Source organism: Engystomops pustulosus, chromosome 1 (assembly GCF_040894005.1).
Source record: "Engystomops pustulosus chromosome 1, aEngPut4.maternal, whole genome shotgun sequence".
Lineage (NCBI taxonomy): Eukaryota > Metazoa > Chordata > Amphibia > Anura > Leptodactylidae > Engystomops > Engystomops pustulosus.
The window spans coordinates 226,683,194-226,711,156 of NC_092411.1; the positions used below are offsets into that span (position 1 = coordinate 226,683,194).

Consider the following 27,963-nt stretch of genomic DNA (forward strand, 5'->3'; position numbering starts at 1 on the left):
AGTAGAAGCCGGGAGCTGGCAGTGACGTCATATGTGCGACGCACGCTGTCTGCTGGCTGCCCAGCAACCGCTAACATCAGACCGCGGGCCGGCGATAGTGTGCGCTGCATTCCACTGCCCTACGCAGAAGTGCGCCCACCCTGGCCCGGCCAGTCATGCCGTAGTGTCCGGCCACCATGAACAAATACGTGAGGGTGAGCAAGATCGGCGAGGGCTCCTTCGGTAAGGCCATCCTAGTGAAGTCCAAGGAAGATGGCAGGCAGTATGTCATCAAGGAGATCGGCATCTGTAAGGTGGGTGCAGCGGTGCTGCCTGACATGTCATACACTGTCCTGTCCTCTTATTATCCTCATCTCCTGCACCAGGGAATGGCCATGGCTGCCCTGCTGGGTGTGTTCTCCGGCCTCTCCCTGTCTGCACAAGTACCAGCATCTTGTGTGCATCACAATCATTACCCCGTGCTCCTGGGAAATAATGGCTCTAGGACACAAGATTACATCCCACTGTGACCACCATCTGCCATAATATCATCTATATGAAGTATAAAGACCCCGTTTAGAAAACCCATAATAAAGTAGGGCTTACCCACTGTTTGAGTGCTGTGATCGAAGCCTGCACCGATCAGGGCAGATGTCAGTATAATACCAGAGGTCACACTAACATTTCTGCTCACAAAAGCTTACAGGAGTCTGAGGGGGTGACACAAGAGGTATAATGGTAAAGCCAGTCTTTATAAGGGAACACAATAAAACAATTTAATAATTAAAATTGCTGCTTCTGGAACGAGCCATCAGCCACCATCTTATATACAAGCTGAAAGTGACTGCAGAGAAGCCTGGAGCTTGGTAAATATCTGATGTTTGCTGGATAACAGACAGGAGAAGGACATTAGATGGATTGGTAGAGAGCCGTTTTAACCCATTATCACCGGCGCTTGTTTCTAGTGACCGATTATTAGAATCTGACATGTGTCACAATAAATGGTTATAACTTCAGAAAGCTTTAACATATCCAGGTGATTTTGAGATTTTTTTTTAAGACACATTGTACTTCATGTTATTTGTAAAATTTAAGTAATAAGTTTACTTATTACTAATAAATGAAAAATTGGCAAAAGTTCGTAAACATTCTTCATTTTCAAAGTTTGAAATGTTCTGCTTTCCAGGCAGATAGTTAAAATACCCAAAAAGCTTGATAACTAACATTTCCGGGATGTCTGCTTTATGTTGGAATGATATTTAATGCATCCTCTCATTTTTTTACGATGCTATGAGGCGCAGAACTTTAGGTGCGATTTTTCACATTTTCATGAAAATTACCAAAATTCACATTTTGAGGGACAACTCAGCTTTCAAGTGACTTTGAAAGGCCTAAATAATAGTAAAACCCCTTAAATTATCCCACTATTGAAATTTCACCCCTCAACGTATGTAAAACAACTTCTATTAAGTCTATTAACCCTTTTAAGAGGACCTGTCACCCTTAAAAATGACAGCAACAGACGCAGCAGCAGTGCAGATGCAGCAGTGTTAGGCCCCTTCCACACTAGCGAGTGTGATGCGATGAACTCGCATCACACTCGCAACGCAAGCTGCCGGGAACGCACGGCCCGAACGCTGCACCGCGGGAGTGAACTCAGCATGTCAGTTCACTCCCGCGGTGCAGCGTTCGGGCCGTGCGTTCCCGGCAGCTTGCGTTGCGAGTGTGATGCGAGTTCATCGCATCACACTCGCTAGTGTGGAAGGGGCCTTACACTGCTAGGCTTATCGGAAACCTGCAATTTAGAAATTTTAGAATTTTTTGGGAAAACACCTTAATTTAGGCCTGAAATTGACAGTTTCATAATGAATTAAATAGTGAAATGCTCTGCAAAGTTGGATGTCCAATTTCTCCCGAGTGTACTGATACAGCAGTTTACCACCACATATGGTGTATGGGCAGACGCCCGGGCATACAATGGAAGCAGCGCTATTCACAGCAGATTTGTATTGTCACATTGCACAGGCTATAAATGTTGTGTTTTTTTGGTAATGTGAACATATGAGGGCTTATTATTTGCGGGGTGAGATACAATTTATAGATAATTTATTTGGAGAGTCTATAGCTTATTCATGATTTTGTTAACTATTTCAAGGTGAACACAAACAAAATCATACATTTTTATTTTTTATTTTTAGCACTTTTTTTCCCTGCTCGCTATAACATAAAAATAATATTTTATTATTATTCTCTGGATCACTATGATTATGGTAATACCTAATTTAGATATATCGGTATATTATATAGTTTTTCTTATCTTTGCTCAATTTTGCGGAGCAACACTAATGTTAGCGAAAAATAGCATTGTTTTTACTATCGACAAATTTTCAGGGGCAGAACTGTATTTTTCTGACAGATCTGGTTGAGGGTTTATGTTTTGTGAAAATAATTGTTCTTTTCAGTTGTATCATATTAAAGCGTATAACTTTTTTGATCAATTTTTAGAACATTTTTTGTGATGGTGTTTGATGAAAAATAGTATATAACGGGAAGTTTTATGTGTGTGTGTTTTTTTTTTTTAATGTTCTTCACCGTGTATGCTTTTTTTTGTGTTTTATATACATTTATTTTTATGTAACTTGGGAGTTTATGGGACTTTTATTTGATTTATTTATTTAATTATTATAAAAATATTTGTAATGTGTTTTTTTTTTTTTACATTTTATAACTTTTCCACAATTGGGCTTTACACTACATTGTATTACAGTGTACAATGTAAGTAGCTGAGCATGCTCTGTTAGTTACAGCCGGGTCCTGCCAAAAGGCGGAACCCGGTGTGAACTAGAGCCGGCGGCCTCGGGGTACACGCCGGGGCTGAGGCAGAACAGATTGAATCCCCGGTAAGCACCATGGTGTGTAAGGGGTTAAACAACCGGGATCAGAGGTTTTCCAATCCCGGATGTTACTGCTGGGTCTGGGCAGTGATATCCAGAAATCTTTTTTTAATGACCGCTGATAGGGCGGTCATTAACGGCTTGAGAGCATGTTTAAAGAATGCACATATCAGCCCCTGTCACAGTATAGGATTGGGCTGTCAGGATGTGCCATAGTTCTAGGCACAGATATTCCCTGCCGAAGTTCCTGCCTGCAGTGCAAGGTCATGTGACATCAGTGGGCAATACTGAGTGACACTTCTCCGGACATATGAGTTCCACATATGTACATAGCATTATATTAATGTATCTAATATTAGTCATAGGACACATACAAAATTCTTTCATGTATTGGGCGTGTTGGGTTTACAGATGCCCTCCTGCTGATTCCTGGAGAATGTGCAAGTGAAACAAATGTGATGTTTGTTTGTCGCCTCATCATATTTGGACGCTCTATTTTCATTTCTGTTATTGCCGTGGACATCACTACTTTGGGCTTTTCCCCCAATTGTTTTTGATCCTTGGACTGGTTTTCCCATGTATACATATAATAATTGTATATATTGATATTAAAGGGGTTTTTCCACCAAACAAGTAAAGCCTTATGCACCGGATATGCCGTAACTTGCTGATCGTTGGGGGTCTCAGTGATGACAAAATTGAGGGTTCCAGTGGGATCCCAGGTACCTCCGTCGAACCTCTCGTCGCTCCCCGAGATTAATGGAGCAGACATCCGCACATGAACATTTAGCTCCATTCATCTCTATGGAGCTGATAGAGATTGACAAGTAGCATTGATCCTATTTTGGTACTGTACAAAATACACCAATGGAGCAAGAAGCTCACTCCACAAAAGTGCCACCAGCTACCTGATGAATTATAAATCTGCCCCAATGTACTTCACTTCTGGATGATTGCTATGTTGTTATTTTTACTATTAGAGTGCGTTCACATGACCGTCGGGACAACGTATATCTGGCTGCATAGCCCGTTATGGCACCCTGGCTCGGTACAGTGAGCACAACAAGTGCTCACCGTTCTGAGCTGTAGCCGCAAAAGAGCTAGAGCATACCCTATCCTCGGCCATAAGAAAGGCCATGTGGCATTATTTTCTATGGAGAGGAGAGACGTCACCCCTCCTCCTCCTCTACAGCGCGCCTCCATTGTGGGTGTGAATGCACCCTATGTTGAGCACTGCTAAAGGAAATCAAGTACTCAAAAAAACCCTAGAAATATTCACTACATCTTGATCCCGGCACTGTCTGTCGCTAGTTTTGACACGCCGGGATAACTTAGAAAAGAAAGTTACAATTAGTAGCATAGAACAAGATGTCTCCATGTTGGAAGATGGAGGTGATGTCACGCGAGAGGCATGAATAATTAGCAGCCCAGAGCGCTAAGTGGAAGGAGAAACCTGCTCAAAATCTCAAAATGTATATGGAAGGGTAGATGGACACATGAGGTAAAAGAATACGAAAGTGCAGTTTTTGCGTATTGTAGGCGATCCTCAACAGATGGGACCATCTGATACGTCTTTTGTCGAGTATTCGTGGCTGTGGGGGATTCACGTGAAAAGTCTTGGAGACAGTTATGGGAAGAGCTGATGATAGTGGAGTAAAGCAGAAGGTCTTGTGATAAGCTAAGGTTACATGTGGGATGATTGGATCAGAGATGTACACTGGAGATCAAAATTAGAGAATCATGTATGATCACTTGAATTTAACAGGAACAATTAGTGCCGAGGCCTTTGCTGTGAGTAACTTCAGCACATCTGCGGTCACAGGACATCACTAGTCTCTCACGGCTCTGGTGGGATCCTGGTCCACTCTTCTTCCAGTCTCTTCCACAGTTCTGAGACTGTTGTGGATTTCTTGGCTATAACTTTGTCACCAAGGATTTTCCAGAGGTTTTCTATTCTGGACACTGGGCTGCCATTTCATTGTTTCAATGTTTTCTGTTTCATTGAACTGCTTTACTCATTTTGCTATGTGACAAACATTGTACTACATGTTAATTGTTCGCTGATTTAGTAAGAAAGGAACCACGTTTGCATAGAAACGCATATGCGATCGGCCGTGACCCACCCCCGTGTGCATTGATTTAATTTCAAAACGGTATCAAAACGCTATCTAATGATAGCACTTTAAATTGCTGGGGTAAAATAAAAGAGCACTTTATTATAACTGTGGCAAGCATTTTCATTGCTTTTGTTTCCCAAAATAATAACATAATAATATCTTTTGTATTTCTCCTTGTAAGATGTCAAACAAAGAGAGAGAAGAATCCAGGAGAGAAGTGGCAGTGCTGGCAAATATGAAGCATCCAAATATTGTGCAGTACAGAGAATCATTTGAAGGTTGGAAACTAAAATATATTGTCTTCATGCTAATTGCAACTTTATCCCTTATACATTGTAGAATAACGGGTTTGCTTCATAATTTCCTGGTTTAATATGTGTTTGTGCTTCTTTGGAAAGATCATGTCTATGTGTATCTTCAACCAAAATTGAAAAATCTTTGTACATTTCAACACAAAATATGCATCTACTCTAATGACCCCTGCGCAAGAATGTGCTCGCTCTGTTGGAACAGACCCAAGTGTGGGTCAGATCGCAATGACCAAGCACTGTGCAGTGGAGGGGAGTCCTTGCATCATAGAGAAATACGATGCATGCAATTTTTTTTTTTTTGCCCACAAATGTCTACTCTATCTGTTTAGTAGTTACATTTATACAGCATTACCATTACAATCAGCCCTTTTAGGGCAACCACGAAACTGAACATATAGCTAAATGATCTTGGACACCGCCTGTGCAAGAATGTCCCCACACAGCAGTCAGAGCCAATAGTCAGAGTGCCCCCACAGCAGTTTTAGTGCTCCCCACATTTACTAATTTTTTTTCCCACTTCTCCAAAGCTACAGCAGACTTCTTCTTTACTCCAGCACACAGAACTAAAGAAGAAGACTGCTGTAGCTTTAGGGGCAAGGTGAGCATAGAATTACCCTGCTCCTATACCGCATAGGGACCGGGAGCCAATGATGTAGGCTTGTGTTTAACACTGACTTAGATTGTCCACTTACATTATAATAATTGTCTTATTTTCCATGGTAAAGAACCACAGTGCATCTTTTATCTCTTAGTTTAAGAAATGAATACTGAATCCTTATTGTTATTTAGTTGCTATGTCTTATACGCAAACACCAATAACATTCTCTTCCTTGTAGAAAGTGGTTGCCTTTACATTGTGATGGACTACTGTGAAGGAGGGGATTTGTATAAACGAATAAATGCACAGAAAGAAGTTTTATTCTCGGAGGACCAGGTAATTGAATTGTACTCCAGTCGGATATCCAGCACAGATAATGGCTACGTTGGAAGGAAAAAGTCTACACAGACAAGTTAAAATGCTAAATACAGAATATTAAACTCTTACTTTGTTGAACTACTCTTGAATGTATGAATCTATTCAGTCTTTTTGGCAGGAGTCAGGAGGGCACAGAATTTTGAGTTTTTGCCCAACTCTTCCACATCTGTCAGCTTGAAAGGGCATCTCCTGAAGTCTTTTTGCTAAAAAAAACAACCCCAAATCTAAATTATTGCCACCATGCTTTGATGTGGTAATGATGGTGATATGTGTTCTGTTCAGAGCCCAGTGCTGGAAGAACCAAGTGCTTAACTAGTGCAGAACTTAGTTCTGGTGCTTTATTTCTGTACCAAGCTCCGTTCTGGTGCTGTATTTCTTTAAGGAGTGTGGTTTTTCTTGTTGTATTTATGGTTTGAGTATTGCTTTGATGATGTGTTTGTATTTGTACTGTTGAATATTTCTTAACTTCTTAACGCTGCCCTGCTGTTATGGTCTTTGACAAAAGGTCTGTGGCAGCTTTTGGGCCTTTGAACATTTTGCAAATGCAGTGATGTATATACATTAGGTTTCCCTTTTTTTCCCACTAGATCCTAGACTGGTTTGTCCAGCTTTGTTTGGCTTTGAAGCATGTTCATGACCGAAAAATTCTTCATAGAGATATCAAGTCTCAGGTTAGACAGAATTTTTAAACTCCATTGCAATTCTGGATTTTAGTAAAATTTTACATGTTACTAATTAATGTTGTTTTTTCACTATTGTAGAATATATTTTTGACCAAAAGTGGGACCATCCAACTGGGTGATTTTGGTATAGCGAGGGTATTGAACAGGTAATTTTATTTCTATTAAAATGCTTACAATTAATGTTTTTTCCCTTTTATTTTTCTTAATGGAGTATTTTTTCTTTATGTAAAGCACCATAGAACTGGCTCGCACATGTATTGGAACACCCTATTACCTGTCTCCTGAAATATGTGAGAATCGGCCCTATAACAATAAAAGGTAATTAATCCACAGACTTCTACTGACTAGTTTTGGTGTTTCCAAGGTAAACATTGCATAAATGCATCAGTCATAGGATTGATTTTTGCACCCAATTTAATGTTTTTTTTTTTTTACCAGCGGAGGAGGCGGATTAAAGCTCAGACACCAGCGCTTCTGCATCTAGAATTCTTATTAAATACTGTCACTATGAAGCACAATTTATTACAGGAAAAAAAAGCCCTCACACAGCTCTATACATGGAAAAATAAGATTTTTGGGGTAGGAAGTGAAAAGCGGAAACACAAAAGCAAAAAAGGGCCAAGTGGTTAATATAAGGCATATGTATAGGTACTTCAGAACCCAAGATAGTGGCATATGAAGTGCCAATCCACCCGCAGCCTCTAAACTTGACTCTTCTCTGCTGATTTATACTTGACTTTTTGGGGATGAATTTTGATAAACTGGCAAGATTTCACGTAAAGGAGGGAATTCCAGAAAGTACATACCCTAATTGAGGAGGTTGGTATGGGTTAAAATCTGGAGGTGATGTCTCTTTTAAGAAAGATTTACATTGTAAAGCCACACAATTTGCACCCAGTCTTTTCAGTGAGGCAGTGAAGGAAAGAATGATTTTGTCCTCTGCCTTGAACTTATATCTATCCTGGGGCTTTTACATATAGTTCAACGTACCTGTGCCCGCCCCCTGCTGCTCTTAGCATCAAACCATTGTTTTCTTCATTTGCAGGTCAGAGAGGGTTAGCTCTTACATTGGTAATGCTTTCCATCCTAATATTGATTTTCACAGCTTTATATATATTTTTTTCTCTTTCTCCAGTGATATCTGGGCCCTAGGATGTGTCCTGTATGAAATGTGCACTCTCAAACATGCAGTAAGTAGCAATTTGGGCCCAATGAGGGGTGTCATGTCTTCAGGATCATTCAGATTTCATTTGCATGCTCTATAACAGCCCATATCTGCTGGTGTTATTTAATCTATGCTTGCAACATTTTAGGATTGTTTCATAGAGAGAAGTGTATAAGAATGCAGTTTTTATACAAATGATATATTCTGCATAACATTTCAAAAAGCTATTTTTTTATATTTCTGTGACTCCTTTCTAATTGCAGTTTGAAGCTGGGAACATGAAAAACCTAGTATTGAAGATCATACGCGGCTCATACCCTCCAGTGTCTGTGCATTATTCGTATGACCTCCGCAGCCTGCTTTCTATGCTTTTTAAAAGGAATCCTAGGGATCGTCCATCTGTCAACTCCATATTGGAGAAGCCTTTTATATATAAACGCATTGAAAAGTTTTTATCCCCACAGGTAAATATGTACCTCTAGATCAAAGAATTGATTATCTCTATCTGTGTGTAGTCGAATTACATTCTTCATCTAAAGAAAACTATACTCCAAACAGACTAGCACAAATCTGTGTGCTCCTAGTGTTTAAAGGGAACCTACCACCACGATTCTACCTATAAAGGTAGAATGGGTGGTAGGTGGATGTATGGGACGTGAGGATAGCCCTTTTTAGAGCTAATCCTCACATCCCGACTATCTTTTAGAAAACTTTATTAGGATAATATGTAAATTTTGTTAAGCGGCTACTGGGGCGTGGAGTAGCCGGACATGAGGCTACACGTCATGGCTACTCCACGCCCCAGTAGCCTCTTTTCTTCTCCTATCCTTACATCTCCGGCGCGCAGCTCCTCTTAGCTGCACGCCATCGTCCAAGAAGTCGGAGTTGTGCGCATGTACAGTAGCTTCTGCCTCGGAGCTGTGGCCGCGGGCCTGCGTTCTGCGCATGCGTGGCCGGCTTCTCAGACGAGGGCGTGCAGCTACGAGGACCTGCGCGCCGAAGATGTAAGGGTAGGAGGAGAAAAGAAGTTTCTGGGGCGTGGAGTAGCCGCGACGTGTAGCTTCATGTCCGGCTACTCCATGCCCCAGTTGCCGCTTAACAAAATTTACATATTAGCCTAATAAAGTTTTCTAAAAGATAGCTGGGACGTGAGGTATTAGCTCTAAAAAGGGCTATCCTCACGTCCCATACATTCACCTACCACCCATTCTACCTTTATAGGTAGAATCGTGGTGGTAGGTTCCCTTTAAAGAAATTAATCCATCATGATAAACCAGGGACACTTACTCATAGATCCAGGCACCATGACATTTTTCACTCTTTGTTTTATTGCAGCCAATGGGTAAGATCACTAATGTACGCTCTACACTCCATCTTGACAGAAAAAAACACAAATGTCATTAAGACCCTTTGCTCAGTATTGAGTAGAAGCACCTTTTGAGCCAGTATAGTCATGAGTCTTTTTGGGAACAAGTTTTTTACACATGAATTTGGGATCCTCTGCCATTCTTCCTTGCAGATCATCTACAGTTCCCTCAGGTTGGATGGTGAATGTTGGTAGAAGCCATTTTTGAAGTCTCTCCAGAGTTTTATGAAGCCGCTGCTTTGTTATTTTAACTGTGTGCTTAGGGTAATTGTCTTGTTGGAAGATGAACCTTCGGACCAGTCTGAGGTCCAGAGAACTCTGGAAGAGTTTTTCATCCAGTATATCTCTGTACTTGGCCACATTTATATTTCCTTCAATTGCAACCAGTTGCCCTGTCCCTGCAGCTAACCCCCTTTCCTCCCATAGCATGACACAGCCATCACCATGTTTCAATGTTGGGATTGTATTTGGCAGGTGATGATCATTGCCTGGTTTTCTCCACACATACCACTTAGAATTAAAGGTAGCCTGTCACCAGGTTCGCTAATAAGCCTAACAACAAATTCCCATAGCATGTGCCCACACTGTTTTTAGCTTTAAAAAAATGCATTGTTCCTGTCCCAAGAAAATGAAGTTAGTAAGCCTACCTGGCACCCTGCCATGGGCGTGTGCTAATCATGCAAGGCAGAATGTCTCATCTCATGTCTTCTGGCAAGTCCCTCTTCCTCCTTTCCTGCTTAGTCATCCTCTGCTCTGCATTGCAAGAGGGAGGAGGGGAAGAGCAGACATGAGCTGAGAGCTACAGTGACTGGTATGAATAGCTCATGCCACAATGCCATAAAGCCCCGACTGGTGGAGGCTGCAGTTATAGGTGACTTTGTGGAACTTTTCCATCTCCATACTGCATCTCAGGAGCTTAGTAGGTTCTACTTCAACTCTATAACCAAGGCCCTTCTCCCACGATTGCTTTGATTGGTTGGACAGCCAGTTTAAGGAAGAGTTGTGGTTGTTTTAAACTTCTTCCATTTAACCCCTTACTGACGCGCGCGTGCTAGCACCGATCACAGGTGCTATGTCATCGATCGCTGCCGGCAACTTCAAAAAGATGGCGGGGCATAGGCGCCGCCATCTTGCCGAGCATCTTCGCTCCCCGTGACATATTCGGCCATGACAGCCTCGGGTCTTCCAACGTTTTCAATGCTGCCATTTTTAGGACTGTACAACCAAAAGTCGGAAAAAATGACACCACCCACAGCTCCGTAGACTGAAGTATGAAAAACTTATTAGAGCCAGAAGATGGCCAAGTCCCCCCGAAATTTTTTTGTTTTAATTTTGTTTTAGGTTTTAATTTTTGTAAGTGTATGAAGACATTATAAAACCTATACAAATTTGGTATCCCCGTGATCGCACCGACCCAAGGAATAAAATAGACATGTCATTTGGGGCATACAGTGAAATCCGTAAAATCCAAGCCCACAAGAAATCATAATATTTCCCATATGTCTACTTTACATTTTCATAATTTTTGAAATGTCCGGATAATTTACTTTGATGTTACAAGGATTGCAAATTGAATATCAATTTTCCGTATTTTCAGAATTGACTTTTGGGGATAAATACTGTTTTGTATGAAATTTTTAAATATTTAGCATTAAAGCCCCCTATATACCGTATATACTCGAGTATAAGCCGAGGCCCCTAATTTTACCACAAAAACCTGGTAAAACCTATATATATTTTCCTCGATTATAAGCAGAGTTTGGGTTTTCAGCACATTTTTTGTGCTGAAAAACTAGGCTTATACTCGAGTATATATGGTAATCTATTTTCATATCTGCACCCCTCAAACTATCAGAAACGGCTTTTAGGAAGATCGTTAACCCCTTGAGATCTTCATAGTAATTAAATCAGAATGGAGGTGACTTTTAGAATGGTCAAATTTTTGGGGTTATACGTTCATTGAGTCCTAAAATGTACACATTTTCAAAAGATAAAAAGACCCATTTTAAAATTTGTTATGCAATTTCTTCTGAGTACAGAGACCCCCCCACATGTGGCCGTTACTTGTTTTATGGGCGCACAGTGAGGCGCAGGAGGGAAGGAGGGCCCTGCAGCTGTAAGGATTTTAGTTTCCACATTGGCCCCTTTTGAAGGCTATAAAATTTTCGCTTTTTCGTAATTGGGGCCATGTGACAGCATTTTTTTTGGGATGAGGTGTTGTCCTACTAAGATGATGTGTTGACTGTCTACATTGGACCTATAGACCCTGAGTGTAGGCATCGCTTGCTCACTGGAACACCACGTCATTCAGACATAATAGTGATCAGTGGGGGTCCCAAAGGCCGAGCTCTCATTAGTGAAACATTTTTCACCTTTACTGCTTATATAGTGCCTATAATTGTCCTATTCTCTTCACACATGTATGAGATCCCCACTTAATGCTTGGTGGCATGCCATGGGTGCCTACTGGCTTGACTGTCTTATTTTACTAAATTTGCCAAATAAAACTCTAATGTGGGTAAAAATCTATCATTATCTGGCATAACATTTTTACTTTTTTGGCTACGGAACTGGTTGATTTTCTTGGGCGTGACATGTTGTACTTTGCAACAATATCATTCTGGAGTAAGTATTTTTTAATCACTTTTTATTGCATTTTTTTGTGGGATTCAATAGGTAAAAATCATAATATGTTGCAGGTTTTTAACACCCTCGATCGGAGCCCAGTTTGACCGCAGGTGTTACACTGGGATACCGGCTGTTACCCAGATGCTCAGCTCAGATCTCAAGCTCAGCCGGTATCAGCTCTATGTCTGATATATTGGATGCTGAGTGTTCAATCACTGCACTCGGCGTCCGACATATCCGATGCAGATGAAGGGGTTAAGGATTATGGAGGCCACTGTGCTCTTAGGAACCTTGTGTGCTGCATAAATTCTTTTGTAACCTTGACCAGATCTATGCCACAGAGTGTCGCAGCAAAAGGTCTGTATACTTATGACCATGTGTTACTTTGGTTTTGTTGTAGATATTTTGCTAATTTATTAAACATTTCTGGTTTTTTTCTGTCATGGTGTGTAGAATGTACATTAATGAGCAAAAAAAGAATTTTTTTTGAACTTTCAAAAAGAGTGAAAAATGCTTTCATTGCCCACTGTATTTGTTATCTGTGGCCTTCTTCCTTCTAAAATCAACTTAATATTATGCTAATGAGCCAGAAGGGCTCATGGGGTGTTACCAGAACCCCTCAGTGCTGCAGATTTACAAGCTGTTACAATGAGCAGAACATGTCTTGCCCTAGCCTGTTCTATTCATTATAACAGCTTGAAGGTAGGCTGAGGACCTCCGGTAACGCCAACCAGAGCCCTACAGTCTCATTAACATAATTATAAAAGTTGGTTTTAGAAAGAAGGAAGCATTGGATAACAAATATAAGAAGAATACCACAGTCACGGTGTCTGGATCTATAAGTAACTGTCCCTGGTTTATCATGATTAATTATGATGGTAGATTTTTTTATAATTTAACGGATGTAAAATCAAAAGTTGTCATTCACCTTCCCCTTAAAGGCGATAAAAAGCTAACTTTGAGGGCCCGATAGCTAGTAACCCTAGCGATCTGAAAAATGATTGCCTGTAAAAGTGGAGCATAAAACAATATTAAAGTTTAATATATGGTAAATAAAAAAATGGTTGTTTGCCCTTTATTAATTTTTTTACTTTTCAAAAAATATTTATTGCATTTCACCTTGTTCATACAATCCAGGTTAAAATAATGTTTATTTTACTATTTTATTGGCCTTTACAGTAAAAAGTATAAAAGAATAATAGAAAACTGCTCCATAAAAAATTTGATTTTTCTGCATTTTGCTTCCCAATTTTAAATTACAGCAACTAAATCGCCCGCAAAAAACAAGCCTTAATGCCATTCTTAATTTAAAAAAATTGGAGCAGACTGCCTTTATTTTCTCTGCCCAAGCGTTAGAATTGTTTATTCTGATACACTTACCCTTAAAATGATTGCAGCAAATATACACTTACCTCAGCTCCGAGACAACTTCAAATTACAGATAGGAGTTGGAGAGGGGAAACAATTATGATTTTCTTTGTATACTGTGTTTTATATTTTTTAAGTAATTATTCTTATTTTAATAGCTTATTGCTGATGAGTTTGGTGTGGGGGCAGTTTTGAATCCACCTAAACCTGTAGGCCCTGCCATAGCTGGTAAGCATCACTTTATAATGCAATGAAATACTTCTTCCATATGTTCATTACTCATGTATAAATGGTTGTACTTACGATTAATTTTTTGATAAAAGCCAAAAGACCAGCTCAAGTCACCCCATCAGCCTCCCCTCCTGCTCAGAAAATCACAAAACCGGCCGCTAAGTATGGAGTGCCTTTATCTGTCAGAAAGTCTGCAGATGCTACTAAGAAGTATTATGAGAGGAAACCACAGATCAAACACAGACAGGTAAGAATACAACTACTGGTTTCAATGAATGTGACTCCTCTGATCACGAAAATGTCACTGTCAATACATATCATGGATATTCTCCCTAGGTAAATCGGGTTCCCCAAATGGATGAAATGAAAGAATCCAAATGACACAACCGTTAGCTAAAATAAGGATTGGTATATTGTTCTCACATCCCAGTTTTTTTTTACTGGGAGAGCTGCACATCCCTGGTCCTGTCATTTCAATATGATGATCGTCTCTCCTAATAGACCATCCATAGCATACTAGGGAAGGGGGGGGGAGGGGTCAGATTGAAGCACCACATTTGCCTCTCTCTCCCAGTAGACCATCCTTAGATGTTGCTCCTTCAGAACTTTTCAGATGAGCATCTTTTACTTCCATTCGCAATCCATCATTTTCACTGCAGGCATACTGATCCTTTTTTCTCTTTTGGCTTATTCAGATGAAAGTGAAAGCAAAAAATTCAGCATGCACTCCTTTTTTTTGCACATTCAGATAAAAGTCTTCCATAGAAGTTAACTGGTCTGCAGAAAAATCGGACTGCACACAGATGTCTAATGGATGCTGTCACTTTTCTTTTTCCTCCAGATGTTGCTGGAAAAGCATTTTTTATTTTTTGCCCAAAATTTTTTGTGGGCATGATGGTACAATACTGACACGACGCAGATTGAAATTATTGCAGACTTATTACAGACACCCCATCTGAATAAGCTCTAGGGTGAAGGAGACAGCGCTGTAATATCAGACTTTTCCTTTAAAGAGCTCACACCATAAGGTTGGACCCCTTCCAGCTACCTCAAGAATAGCATACCTAAACTTTTATCATATATTTTAAAAGTAAAGGTAGTGTATCATGCTGTTATACTGTATGGAGAGTTGTGCATAGTTTGCATTATGAATTTTTACCAAAGAATGCAGGCACAGAGCTGGAACGTCATGCGACCATCCCGCTCCACCAGCTGCCGTGGCCCTCTACACCCCCTCCATGGCCATTGCGTGGAAGTGATAAATTTGCAATTATTTCAATGCTTCTGGCGTAAAAGCAGTGAGAAATCTTACCCATTGTGGCCATGTCTATAGTTTCCCTTAAATTGTACCAATTGCTTCTGTGATTACTAATTTCCCTACTAGAGAAAAAACTAGGGGACACTTATGACCCTTTAGTTCAAGCCTTTCTACAATTTGTAAACCCAGGATCATTATATCTTATAGTTTTGCATCCCCTGATAGAATTGACAGATACTTCCTAATGATACTTTTCACTTGATTAAATTGTCTACTATACATAGTTACAAATGCTACTTTATTCTGATTGTTTCTACATCTACGTCCTTTTCTTTTGGACATTGTATCGCTATTATTATGTTTGTTTAGCCAGGATTATGGCTATGGCTTTCTTAAAGGGGTTGTCCTCCTAAGATGAAGTGTCACCTGTCTGCTGGATTGCTGATAAATGCACTGCTTTGCTTGACTGTCTACATTGGACCTATAGACCCTGAGTGTAGGCATCGCTTGCTCACTGGACCACCACGTCATTCAGACATAATAGTGATCAGTGGGGGTCCCAAAGGCAGAGCTCTCATTTGTGAAACATTTTTCTCCTTTACTGCTTATATAGTGCCGATAGTTGTCCTATTCTCTTCATGAGATCTCCACTTGATGCTTGGTGGCATGCCATGGGTGCCTGCTGGCTTTACTGTCTTCTAATTTGGAGTTTCACTTTTTGTCCAGGCCCAAGCAGTGCCATTGAAGAAAATGAATCCAGTAGAAGAAAGGAGGAAAATGTTTGAGGTATAGAGCTGCCCCTCCTGCTTTCTTGTAATACTATCACAAAGCAAATCCTATAGAGCTGGAGGGATCAGCAGTACCGCTTATGGTGCAGGCTGTTCCAGTGCTCGTGCTACCTCAAAGCCTCGAATCCTTTCCTCCTTGTTTCTTCCCACTCGCCCTCTAACCATGTTATCCCTGCTGGTCCTGATGACACTAACCTTCTTTTACTCAGTGCACAAGTCATTGTGTCTTTATTTTTTGTAGGATGCGGGGAAGAAGAAGAGACTGGACATTAGACAGTTAGAAAAAGAGAAAAGACAGAGAGAACAGGTATGAAACGGGTCAAGGCAACACTGATATTAAAATTTTATGTTTTCACTGTTTTAAATATTCCTAGCTGTCATTAGGGTTATGTGTCCTAAAATGAGGACATGGACTGAAGATTTACCATCATTTTATGATCCCTGAAGGTCCAACCTCCCTAAGCACATATCTGTTCAGTTCCTTGCTCATTCCGTTTGTGGTCACACTGCTGTGTAGAATAAACTTAGGGAAGTTAACCTCTACCAATCATAGTGTGATGGCAAATCCTGCCAGTATACCTCCTAATCCGCTCAAAACTTTCATGTATTTCAGATGAACCTTCTGAAAGCTGAGCAGATGAGACGACTGGAGAAGGAAAGAGTGAGTTCTGTACTGCAGACAGGGCCGGTTCTAGACAAAGTGGGGCCCTGGGCAAAACTAAAAGTGGGGCCCCAAAATAAAACTATTTTATGACCAGTCACAGTCAGCAAGAGGCTCCTTTAGTATGGTAAAACAAACTGTAATATGGGAGAATTTTATAGGAGATAGATAAATGATAGGGAGATTTATGGGCAGCATGGTGGCTCCGTGATTAGCACTACACAGCCTTGCAGCGCTGGTCAACATCTGCAAAGATTTTGTATGTTCTCTCTGTGTCTGCGTGGGTTTCCTCCGGTTTCCTCCCACACTCCAAAAAATTACTGGTAGGTTGATTAGACTGTGAGGCCCATTGGGGAGAGGGACCGATATTTTCTGAAAGCAGACACTTGCCCCATTTTCAAAATTGCATCAAAGATTTTATAGACATAGGCGCCTTCATGCAATTTTGATTCAAATTTAAACATTTTATTAAAAATACTTAAAATTTGACTTTGATGGCAAAAAATTTGATCCAAACAGAAAATGTTTACCTTCACATCTCCTAAATGTAATAGATGGACATGTATACAGTTCACAAATGTGCCCTATTGATATGTTCACATCAATAAATCCACATAAAATCACTAAAACTGTAATAACTAGAGATCTGCTTTTCAGCTAGAAATTTTTAGACAGTCACAACCTGCAAAATATATCAATAAAACAGAATAAAAAGTAAAGGCGCCATAAAACCTATATAATTTTGAAAGCAGACAACCAGGCGATGCATTTGGCAATTAACATTCAAAATTTCCTCTAAAATATGTACAAATCCAGATACTTATATAAAAAAAATCTACTTTCCTAAAACAGTAAGATGTGAGGAGAGCATACATACCCCACACCAATATACTGTATTCACCAAAATATGCAGCAAAGGGAACTGCAGAAAATTCACACAGATGTATAATTGTCTGTTCCTTAGAAAATGGTAACCCAAATAAATAACTATATATCCATAAACCTCTCTAATGAGATAATAAAAGTCACTTTTAGATGTGGCCATTGTATTAGCTGCACAATAACAGAACCCTCCGCAACGTCATAACATCGGTGGAAATAATGGCGGATGATGGGAAATAAAAACTTTATTCCAGGACATGTGTGTGTTTTTGGTGTTACATATAACTTTTCGGACATGTTCTGGTCGCAGTGTAGTCACATTAGGTGAAGAGGATTGAATGTTCATCGTATCAGTCAATTTTCCCAACAAAAAATAACTATCACAAAATAAAAGGGAATAAGAGAGAAAGGGACACATTTATCACTTTTGTGCGCCTAAATGTAGTAGTTGCGCCTAAATTCTGGCGCACCGTTTTCCAGAATTATCACAAGCTACAACCATCTGTGATAAGTTAATATCCTGCCTCTTATTAATCACTTTATTTTAACACAGTTTAGGCGTAATGTTAGATTCAGGCACTTACATGTCATCCTGCTACAAGCTCCTCTCTGCTTCTCCCACATCCCAGCATGAAGATAACAATCACAGCAGCACCCAGGTGTGTGACACCCAGTGACCTCCTCAGCAGTGGCTTCTCCTGGAGGGGATCCCCCAGTGCTGGTCTCCTGCTGCACCCCTGGAATTCTGCACAGTATCCCCCTCAGACACTGGTGATACTGTACAGACACTTGTCAGTACTAGGTGCAACATTCTGTAACGTTCTCTTCTCTCTTGCTCTGAGCTGAGGATTCTGCAGAATGTTTTGTAAATAGAAGGTGATGAACTGTAAATAGAGTCTGCAGCTCCTGTCTGCAGAGTATTTCATTTCTGTATGATCTGTTCTAGTGTCTGTAGTGTCTGGATGAGTTTTTCTGCTAGAAATTAGCTGTTCTGCAAAGGGGCTCAGTGCTTTCTTCTCAGATAACGGCACCTTCGGGCTGGAGTGTTTTTGCGCCTAAATGAAAAGTCGCAAGTGATGAATATCATTAGGCGCAGCAAAACATCTGGATTGCTAGGATAAATGAGGGAAAGCTGGTTATTTTTGCTGCGCAGCTAGTTTGGCGTTTAATCGCAAAAATGGCACAAAAACTCCCTTCTCAAAATGTAGTAACATATAAAGTGAATATTTCCATTATCTGTAAGGTGCAGCAGCTCCTGTGTGCAGCAAATGTTCCCTGAAGCCTGATGGCTAAGAATCTGGATTGGGGGGGGGGGGGGGTTAATTTCAGGGGGCTGTATCTCTGGCTCTGTGACACATAGAACCTTACCTCTTTTTTCCTATGAAAGGAGAGAGTTTCCTCTTTTATCTGAATCTAAATTTGTGTTTCTAAATTGTAGGAAAATGGAGATATTAGCTGTTAAACTGCCGTTGGGAGTGATTTTTATATATAAAACGGCACCTGATATTCTCGCTTTAAACCTGAATATCTCTGGATCCATAGCACCTAGGAACAAAATTCAAGATTCATTTGAAAGAAGAGATTCTCTCCTTTCTCTCAGGGGCCCTGGGCAATTGCCACCTTTGCCTACCCATAGCGCCGGCCCTGACTGCAGATATGCTCGGTCCCGCTTGTAGTCTTGTTTCCCTTATAGTCACATGTAGAACACATATATTTGAAGGATTCTATGGGTGAATTGTATGGCTGGTTTATCCAGACACACCGAAAAAAGAGACGTACCAAGGGCGCAAGGTTGGAAAAAGTAGTAGTAGACCGGCACAGCATGGAGAACATCACATGGGTACGATGCCAAAAATTTCTAACAAAAACATATAACACCTTCACTACCCAGTAGAAGAAAGTGAAAAAAGCCGGCTCACCCAACCTTCGGATCATCTGGGCTGTACACACTCTGTGGAAGTCTTCTGGTGCACGGAAAGACTAATCTATAGCCGTATAGCACATGCAGGAAAAAGTAGTAGTAGACCGGCACAGCATGGAGAACATCACATGGGTACAAGGGCGCAAGGTTAACTCTTAGGGTCGGTTGAATTCTGTTTATTTTGAAGATAAAACAGTGTGACAACGCGTTTCGCACCCTTGCCACGGCTGCTTCATTAGGTCTGGAGCTCAGTGTGCAGTGGCGTGTTCTATAGAAAGTGAAATGCGTTGTCATACTGTTCAAAATAAACGGAATTCAACTGATTTATGGACTAGAATTCAATGGAGAAACCCTCGGGTCAAGACCAGCCCCCTCCTCCCCCCCCCCCCCCGTAAGGAAATGCCCTGCAGCAGCCACCCCAAATAATGAAATGCTTGATGTAGCCCCCAAATAATTAAATGCTCTGCGGTGTATAAAAAAATAAACTTCCATACTAACCTTCCGATGCTCCCTGCGGCTCATCTATCTTCTCTAACGATGTAGCAGAACGTGCAGAGGCTTGTCCATGCGCTCTGCCTGCCAGTGCACACTATGACGTAAATGTGCATTGGCGGGGAGGGCGCATGTACACAGCTCTGCTCTGCTACGAGGGAAGAGGAGCCAAGGGGAGCATCGATCTATTTGTTTTATACACTCGTGTTTAAGCCGAGGTGGGGTTTTTCAGCACATTTTTACTCCAGTATATACAGTATATGCTCCCTCCTGTGTAGAGTCTGTGTGGTACAATCCATGATGGTGCATCATCCAGAAATCATGTTGCCCTGAGACAACACAAAGACATGCTGATTCACAGGGGCTCAACATAAGATCATATGACAGAACTGAAGTAAAGTTAAATAATAATTGTTAGCTAAAAAAGGGTAATTCAGGTTGAAACATATATTTTTGGGTATAGAGATCTAACAAAAGATGAAACATGTCACCGGAGTCCTGCTTTAATCATAGGATGAAATATCGCCATAGTCACCCCCTTTGCCTTTGAGACTGTACATGATATATATCAAAATGACTGTAACAAAATCATGATCATGGAAATCATTAATAATGCTATAAATTAAAAAAGCCACTTCTAACCCCAAATAAAACTAAAAATGAAATAAACTCTTTAAACTTTAATTACCTTTTAACTAGCCCTATGTGTCTCCAAAAACGCTGCAAAAAATCTTTAAAATTTTTAAAAAAAATCTTCTAGCATGTAAAAAAAAAAACGCCACAAACGAAAATTTGTTAAAAATGTCTCGGTCGATAAAGCCCTTTCAGGTTGTGTCACTAAGGGTTGTTTAACTCCTTCCCGACATGTGACGTAATAGCACGTCACACTTCAGGTACGGGTGCATGGAGAGGGCTCAGGGTCTGAGCCCTCTCCATAGTCGGTAAGTCCTTGCTGCATGTTTCAAAGGCTTACCGGTAACACCTGTTGCTAACCCGTCCATCGTCGTGGGCAAAGCTGCTGGTGGCTTAAAAAAATAATGGCGCCCTGTGGGCCATGCCATTTTGAAGGTGATCGTCGCTCCGAGTGACGTCATTGGGGGGGGAGCGATCGGTAAACCACGACAGCCTCGGGACTCGTTTTAACCGATTGATTTCTAATGTGCGATTAGCACATTGTAATGAATGAGGAGGAAAATTCCCATATAGTAGTATGGTAGTATATGGTAGGATTGATCAGACTTAGGGTTAAAGTACCCTAGAGGGTCTGAAAAACAGTAAAAATAAAAATAAAAAAAAATTATAATAAAAATATAAATATTCAAATAACCCTCCTTTCCCTAAAATATAAAAATATTATATAGATATAAACCGTAAAAATCATAAACACGTTGGGGATCGCCCCATCCGAAAATGACCGATCTATCAAATTATAATAGCGTTTTTTCGCTGCCTAACGGAAAATAGCGCTCAAAGTCGGAAAATGCCACTTTTTTGCCATTTTGAAAAATACAACAAAAAGTGATCAAAAGGTCGCACAGTCCTAAAAATTGAAGTATTGAAAACATCATTAAAAGTCGCAAAAAATTACACCACCCACAGCTCCATACACCAGAGCATGAAAAATGTATTAGCGCCAGAAGAGGGCAAAAAAAAAGAAAAAAAATTTGAACAGGAGGGTTTAATTTTTGTAAATGTATGAAAACATTATAAAACCTATACTAATTTGGTATCCCTGTTATCGTACTGTCCCAAAGAATAAAGTAGACATGTCATTTGGGGTGCACAGTGAAAGCCGTATAATCTAAGCCCAAAAGAAAACGGCACAAATGCGTTATTCACAAATTTCACTTCATTGGAATTTTTTTCCCGCTTCCCATTACACGGCATGGAATATTAAATACCATCATTTTGAAGTGTAATTTGTTACAAAGAAAATATGCCACCACACAGCTCTGTGCATGGAAAAATAAAAAAGTTACAGATTTTTGAAGGTGAGAAAATGAAAACTCAAAAACGAAAAAGGACTGCGGCGTTAAGGGGTTAAAGTCTCTATGAGGATTCCTCTCAAGGGAAAAAAATCATAAAAAATAAAAATCCAAATAAACAAGCAGGAAACAAGCCACCACAGAGCTCTGTACATGGAAAAATAAAAAAGCTATAGATTTCTGAAGGTGGGGAGTGAAAAATGAAAAATCAAAAATGAAAAAGGGCTGCGGTGGGAAGGGCAACAACTTTCTCGGTAGTTGTTAATGAAATTATTATTACCAGTCATAGGAAGCATGGGCCAAGGCGTGTTTTTAGGGAGCATGGGATTTTATAAGAATCCCAGTTTGGTCATTACAATATTACAACACATCTCATAATTTGTCATTACATTTATATTCATTGGTCTGAGGTATAGATGTGGGATTCCGAATACTTCACCTCTATACAATAGGCAACTTTAGATTGTTTTATTCTATGAAGTTCTGGTGATATATTATCTGATATATATTTTTATGATTTAATCTTGTGTGACAGATAAACTTTCACATCCATTCTTTGAGTAAAGAGACGTGTCTGATTAATTTTATTATCATAGTGATACATAGTGATAGCGCTGTATGGTTTTTTAATACTGTGGTTCTGCAACCAACCTCTCCAGGTGCAGTTGATACCCACCCTGTGGTGCCTGGATAACACGTAAAGAGAACATTATTTCTTTTAACTTTTGCTTATGGGCCTCCTAAGTCCTCCAGGATCTTGGTGAAACCAGATTCTCTGCACCCCTCAAGTTACACATTCATTGTCGTTTCTACCTGCATCACTATAATGCAGTGATGGCGAACCTGTGGCACGGGTGCCCTCTTTTTGGGCACCCAAGCCATCAACATAGAACTCAAAGAATCAGCCTGCAGTCCCAGGAGACTCAAGAAATGCTGCTCTCAGTGCCATTTTAAAGAAACAAATTCTCGATTGCTTGGGACTGCAGGAAGAGGTAGACCATGTGGAAAAGGGAGGATTATCTTTAGAGCTCCTCTAGGCCCCACATTTCTTCCTGTACAGGGGGACCATAGCGAGATGCTACAACATTAGTCAAAATTTTCCCTTATTCTTTCAACTGTTTTGTTGGCCAATATGATTAAAAGTTGTGGTAGTTGTGGTACTTAAATTTCCGTGCTGGCACTTTGCAATAAATAAGTGTGTTTTGGTTGTAGTTTGGGAACCCGGTCTCTAAAAGATATGTCATAGGTGATATTTCATTTAACACCACTAGGGGGCTGCACCTCACCAGCAATAAATTGGAAACCAATTTTACCATTGAATATCATTGAACAAGACCAATGTGTATTCTATACATAGGCTCTAATTATATTTTATTTATTATTACCAATAATATTAATGATAATAATAAAATCTTTTAATTATAGTATAATTATCGCAGTCTGTAGAGTTACATGCATCCTTGTCAGTAAAGGTTTTCGTGGCATTTTGACACTTAAAATAATTTATGTTGTGCAAATAAAAAACTAAAACAATCTGTTGTAGTCAAAGTTATAAAAAAAAGTGTTACACTGCCTAACACGGAATATTGCCAATATCTGGCAGAGCCATCAGTGTGAATGACAACTGGTAAGGGTTCCTGTAATAATTCTTAGAGTCAAGTGGGTGTTGCAGGGTAAACAACTTTGTCTTTGTTTTAGTTGGAGCGGATAAATCGTGCACGGGAGCAAGGTTGGAAGAATGTGATTGGCTCCGGAGGAAGTGGTGACGTAAAGGTAAATGTGCCAATAACCTCCTTTGGCAAAGATTCTCCCCTGTTATGAACCAATGATGTCTGTAAACTTTGTGGTCGATAGATTAGATAATAGGAGTTATGCTTATGTTACAGGGAATCTGTTAGAAGTTCTAACCAGATAGCAGCCCTAGAGAGAGGTGATCTCTGAGTATGTTATTGAAAAATTGTTTTTGTATTTTTATACTATATGCTGAGGTACTTAATTTTAACACAAAAAAATGGAAAACCTATTGACTCAAGTATAAGCTTAGGGTGTGAAATGCATTGATCAGAGCCACCAGCTGGGATATATTGCTAGCCAGTCCCCATCCCCCAATATATAGCTGTCCCTGCCACCCAGTAGATGGCCAGCCTGTCCCTGCCACCCAGTAGATGGCCCCATAGAAGAGGACCTGCAGGGGGGGCATCAGTAAGTCGAGTACAGTGTTAATTTTTTTCATAGACTCTGGTATAAGCCGAGTTATGTTTTCGGTGAAAAACAGGGCTTATACTCGAGTATATATATGGTATTTATATTCCAAGGAAAACCACTATTAGAAATTTTGGTTATCCATGGTTGGCCACTAGAGGGACCCAGTGCACAGATGATTTTGTAAAAGGACCTATTATGATCTCATGTTTTCGGGGTGGATAAGAATCCAGCTCTTGTTCTCCTGAGATCAGGAGAACAAGATCTCAATTCCTGAGATCAGGAGACCTGCTTGCTACAGAACTTTATGTCTAACAGTGTTATCCGGAATGGATACACTGTGTACATTGTCTAAGTAAATTGCTGAAGTTCCCTCCAGTGGCCAAAAGGAAGAAATATTTTTTTTAAAAATTATTATTTATTACATTTTTTGATTTCATAAAATGGGGAAAGAAATTTAAATGCCAAAAAATCAGGAAATAAAGAAATGATAAAAAAAAAAAATACATAAGTCACTTTTTCTTGCCCAGGCACCTTATTTTGGTGGTGGTGGTGGAGTGGCCCCTTCACAGGCTGTTGTTCGAGCCTCCTATGAACACTACCATTCTATTCTTGACCAGCTGCAGAGACGGAAGTCAACTGATGACAAGGAGGTCAAGCACAGAGCAGAAACACCGAACATGGAGGCAGCACCCAAGTATGTGAAATCAGTGAAAAATGATTACCAGTTGAATGATACCTCGCAATAAGAAACAGCTCCGCCATATCTGTTCAGTTCAGCTACCAATGATATGTCCATCAGCAATAACATTTTCTATTGTTATACAAATGCAATTTTTAGGAGGAGACTTATTCTGGTCCTAAGTGATTTTCTTATTAATTCCTGCAGAGCTGCCATCCCGGTGGAGCCTTCCAATGGTCCGGTTGTTCATTCTCCATTCCCCGATGGAGATGCAGTGAAGAAGGAATTGAAAAGGTTGGAAGAAGTATCTAAGCAAGCGTATGTAGACAGGTGAGGTCTGTTTCACAAGGTAGGTATGAAGCGAGGTTTAGTATTAACTGGACAATGTTTAGTTAAAACTGAACTTCAGTCTTAGTTTTTTCCCTCCCCGGCGCTCTACATGCCATATCTACTAAGAGGCTATGGTTCCTTTTTATTCTTCCATTTACATAGCTGTATGATGGATTTCTGCAAAACAAATCGTACATCCTGGTGGTACTGGTAAACATTTCATACAAACTACTAGGAAGTGGGCAATAAAAAATCCACATGCTGTGAGACTAACAAAAAAATGCAATTATACCATTTTTATGTTTACTGTGCAGTTCAAATGACACTTGGCCTTTATTTTTTTTATATACAAAAAAGAAAAAACCCGTTAGGTGTGGGCATGTGAACAAAATACCTTAGGGTAAAATAGGATAATACCAAAAAAAAAGGTTCAAAAGAACACAAACACAAGTAATAACCATAAATATACTTTATTTCAATCAAAATAGAAGTTAAAAACAAGACATAATACAGCATACATGGACGGACACAAATGAAATAAAATTGTGTGTATACCAAATAACGGTGGTAACTAGCCAGTACAAAGCATATCACATTATAAATGAAGAGTAAGTGAGAGGTAAGATGGGACAATGCCCAAAAGTAAGTAAACTAGAAGTGTACAACGCAAAACTGTAAACCAATGGCTGTAATACTATACCAGGAAGAGGATCACACACAAGCAATGCCCCGACACGTGTTTCGCATATGGCGCTTTTTCACGTGTCGGGGCATTGCTTGTGTGTGATCCTCTTCCTGGTATAGTATTACAGCCATTGGTTTACAGTTTTGCGTTGTACACTTCTAGTTTACTTACTTTTGGGCATTGTCCCATCTTACCTCTCACTTACTCTTCATTTATAATGTGATATGCTTTGTACTGGCTAGTTACCACCGTTATTTGGTATACACACAATTTTATTTCATTTGTGTCCGTCCATGTATGCTGTATTATGTCTTGTTTTTAACTTCTATTTTGATTGAAATAAAGTATATTTATGGTTATTACTTGTGTTTGTGTTCTTTTGAACCTTTTTTTTTGGTATTATCCTTTATTTTTTTTAGTCGGTATGATCATGACCACCAAATTTATATAGTTTTTTTATGTTGAATGCATTAAAAAAAAAACAACTAAGTCTATATCAACATTTACGGACACCATTAAAACAATTTTTTTCCTTAACAAATCCATAGTTTTTGGGATGTAAAACAACTTTGTATATTATCTTAATTACCTACTATATACATAATATTTTCTTTGCTATCCTTCTCGATTTTGCCTGGCTCGTGCACCAGCTTGTCTCCGAGATATGGCGTCATGTGACCGTACTCTCTGTGTGTAGCTGAAATGAGTAGTTGAATTTGTTATACACATTCTGTATCCTATACAGAATAGAGAGGTACAAAATCTCCCCTCTTCAATATCCGATCCCTCTACATCTCCTCCCCCATCTTCTACTCCCAGCAGAGAAAATGTGACCTGTTAGTGCTCATACAGCACACTGTACATACTATGCACTTTATGTAACTGTTTTACTGCTGGTTTCTACTATGTATTGCATGCTGCATGCACCTCCATGTGATGAAAGCTGCCAAATATTATAACATGGAGCTATGTAAAGTGTCTTATTTTGCATGACAAGTGCTGATTTGTATTACTGTTTTATTGCAAAATATTTCATAAGTGTTCAAGCACCTTAGGGAGCCTAAAAATATTATTCAAATAAAATTCTAAATCCAACCCTTTATGTGGAACACATTTAACCCTTTACCAACACGTGACGTATTATTACGTCACATGCCGGCTGCGGGGGTATAGAGAGGGCTCACAGGCTGAGCCCTCTCCATACAAGGTAGACATTTGCTGCGTGTTGCATCAAACACCCACCGGTAACACTGCAATGGGTGTTTGATGCAACCCACCGGCATTTAAGCCCGGACGGCATCCTCTTGGAATTGATGTCATTAGGGGGGGGGCATCGGTCGGTTGCTTTGACAGCCTCTGGTCTTCCGAAGACCTGAGGCTGTCTGGTTTTAACCCATTCATTACAATGTGCGATTTTCACATGGCAATGCCCCATATACTGCCATACAGTAGTAGTATGGTGGGATCAATCAGACTTTCCCCTTTCCCTACAACTGATAAAAATAAACAGTAAAAATCATAAACATGTTAGGTATCGCTGCATCCCAAAATGTCCGATCTATCAAAATATAATAATGGTAATTTCCGGCGTTTAACCCCATAACGGAAAATGGCGCCCAAAGTAAAAAATACCACTTTTTTGCCAATTAAATAAATATAGAAAATTCTATTAAAAGTGATCAAAAAGCCATACAGTCCTAAAAATAGAAGCATTGAAAACATCTTCAAAAGTCGCAAAACAGGACACCACCCACAGCTCCGTACACCAAATTATGAAAAAAGCTTGCAAAATGAAAATTTTTTTTTTTTTGTAAATGTATAAAAACATTATAAAAACCTATAAATTTGATAAATATCACTGTAATGGCACTTATCCAAAGAATGAAGACATTTGGCGTGCACACTGAAAGTCGTAAAATCCAAGTCCACAAGAACACGGTGCAAATACGTTTTCTCACCATTTTTCACAGTCACTATGAAGTTCAGTTTGTTACGCAGAAAACAAGTCCTCACAAAGCTCTTTACTTGGAAAAATAAAAAAGTTATGGATTTTTGAAGGTGGGGAGTGAAAAATAGAAACACAAAAATGAAAAAGGGCCTCGCTGGGTAGGGGTTAATAGAAAAACAAACAATGGGAGCCTCTCAATAAAATGTTTTGTAAAATAAAACACAGAAATGTGTGTATATTTGTATATTTCTTATAGGTCAGATGTAAATATTTTTCCTTTTTTTTTTTTTCTCAAGACATCGAGGACATGTAGCTGCAGAAAGAGCAAGACAAGTAGAGGAATTCTGGCAGAGAAAGCAGGAAGCCATGCAAAACAAAGCACGTGCAGAGGGACACATGGTATGAAGCTGG

The 27,963-nt window shown here is 39.8% G+C and overlaps 1 protein-coding gene across 5 annotated transcripts in view; it reads left to right on the forward strand.

Annotated features, from left to right (window-relative positions):
* The window catches only part of NEK1 (NIMA related kinase 1), a 95,472-nt gene continuing 67,509 nt past the window's right edge, over nt 1-27,963 (forward strand). For 2 of the 5 annotated variants that reach the window (XM_072119956.1, XM_072119947.1), the window contains exons 1-17: nt 3-293; nt 5,172-5,268; nt 6,138-6,235; nt 6,865-6,948; nt 7,039-7,106; nt 7,192-7,278; nt 8,096-8,150; nt 8,389-8,589; nt 13,646-13,715; nt 13,811-13,965; nt 15,703-15,762; nt 16,006-16,071; nt 16,378-16,425; nt 23,404-23,478; nt 24,438-24,604; nt 24,797-24,919; nt 27,849-27,951. In XM_072119956.1, coding sequence (XP_071976057.1) covers nt 177-293; nt 5,172-5,268; nt 6,138-6,235; nt 6,865-6,948; nt 7,039-7,106; nt 7,192-7,278; nt 8,096-8,150; nt 8,389-8,589; nt 13,646-13,715; nt 13,811-13,965; nt 15,703-15,762; nt 16,006-16,071; nt 16,378-16,425; nt 23,404-23,478; nt 24,438-24,604; nt 24,797-24,919; nt 27,849-27,951 — 1,674 coding nt within the window. In that variant the 5' untranslated portion in view covers nt 3-176. Of the gene's footprint in view, nt 294-5,171; nt 5,269-6,137; nt 6,236-6,864; nt 6,949-7,038; nt 7,107-7,191; nt 7,279-8,095; nt 8,151-8,388; nt 8,590-13,645; nt 13,716-13,810; nt 13,966-15,702; nt 15,763-16,005; nt 16,072-16,377; nt 16,426-23,403; nt 23,479-24,437; nt 24,605-24,796; nt 24,920-27,848; nt 27,952-27,963 lie in introns of all 5 variants that reach the window. The other 3 variants (XM_072119979.1, XM_072119972.1, XM_072119963.1) reach the window with 3 other exon arrangements.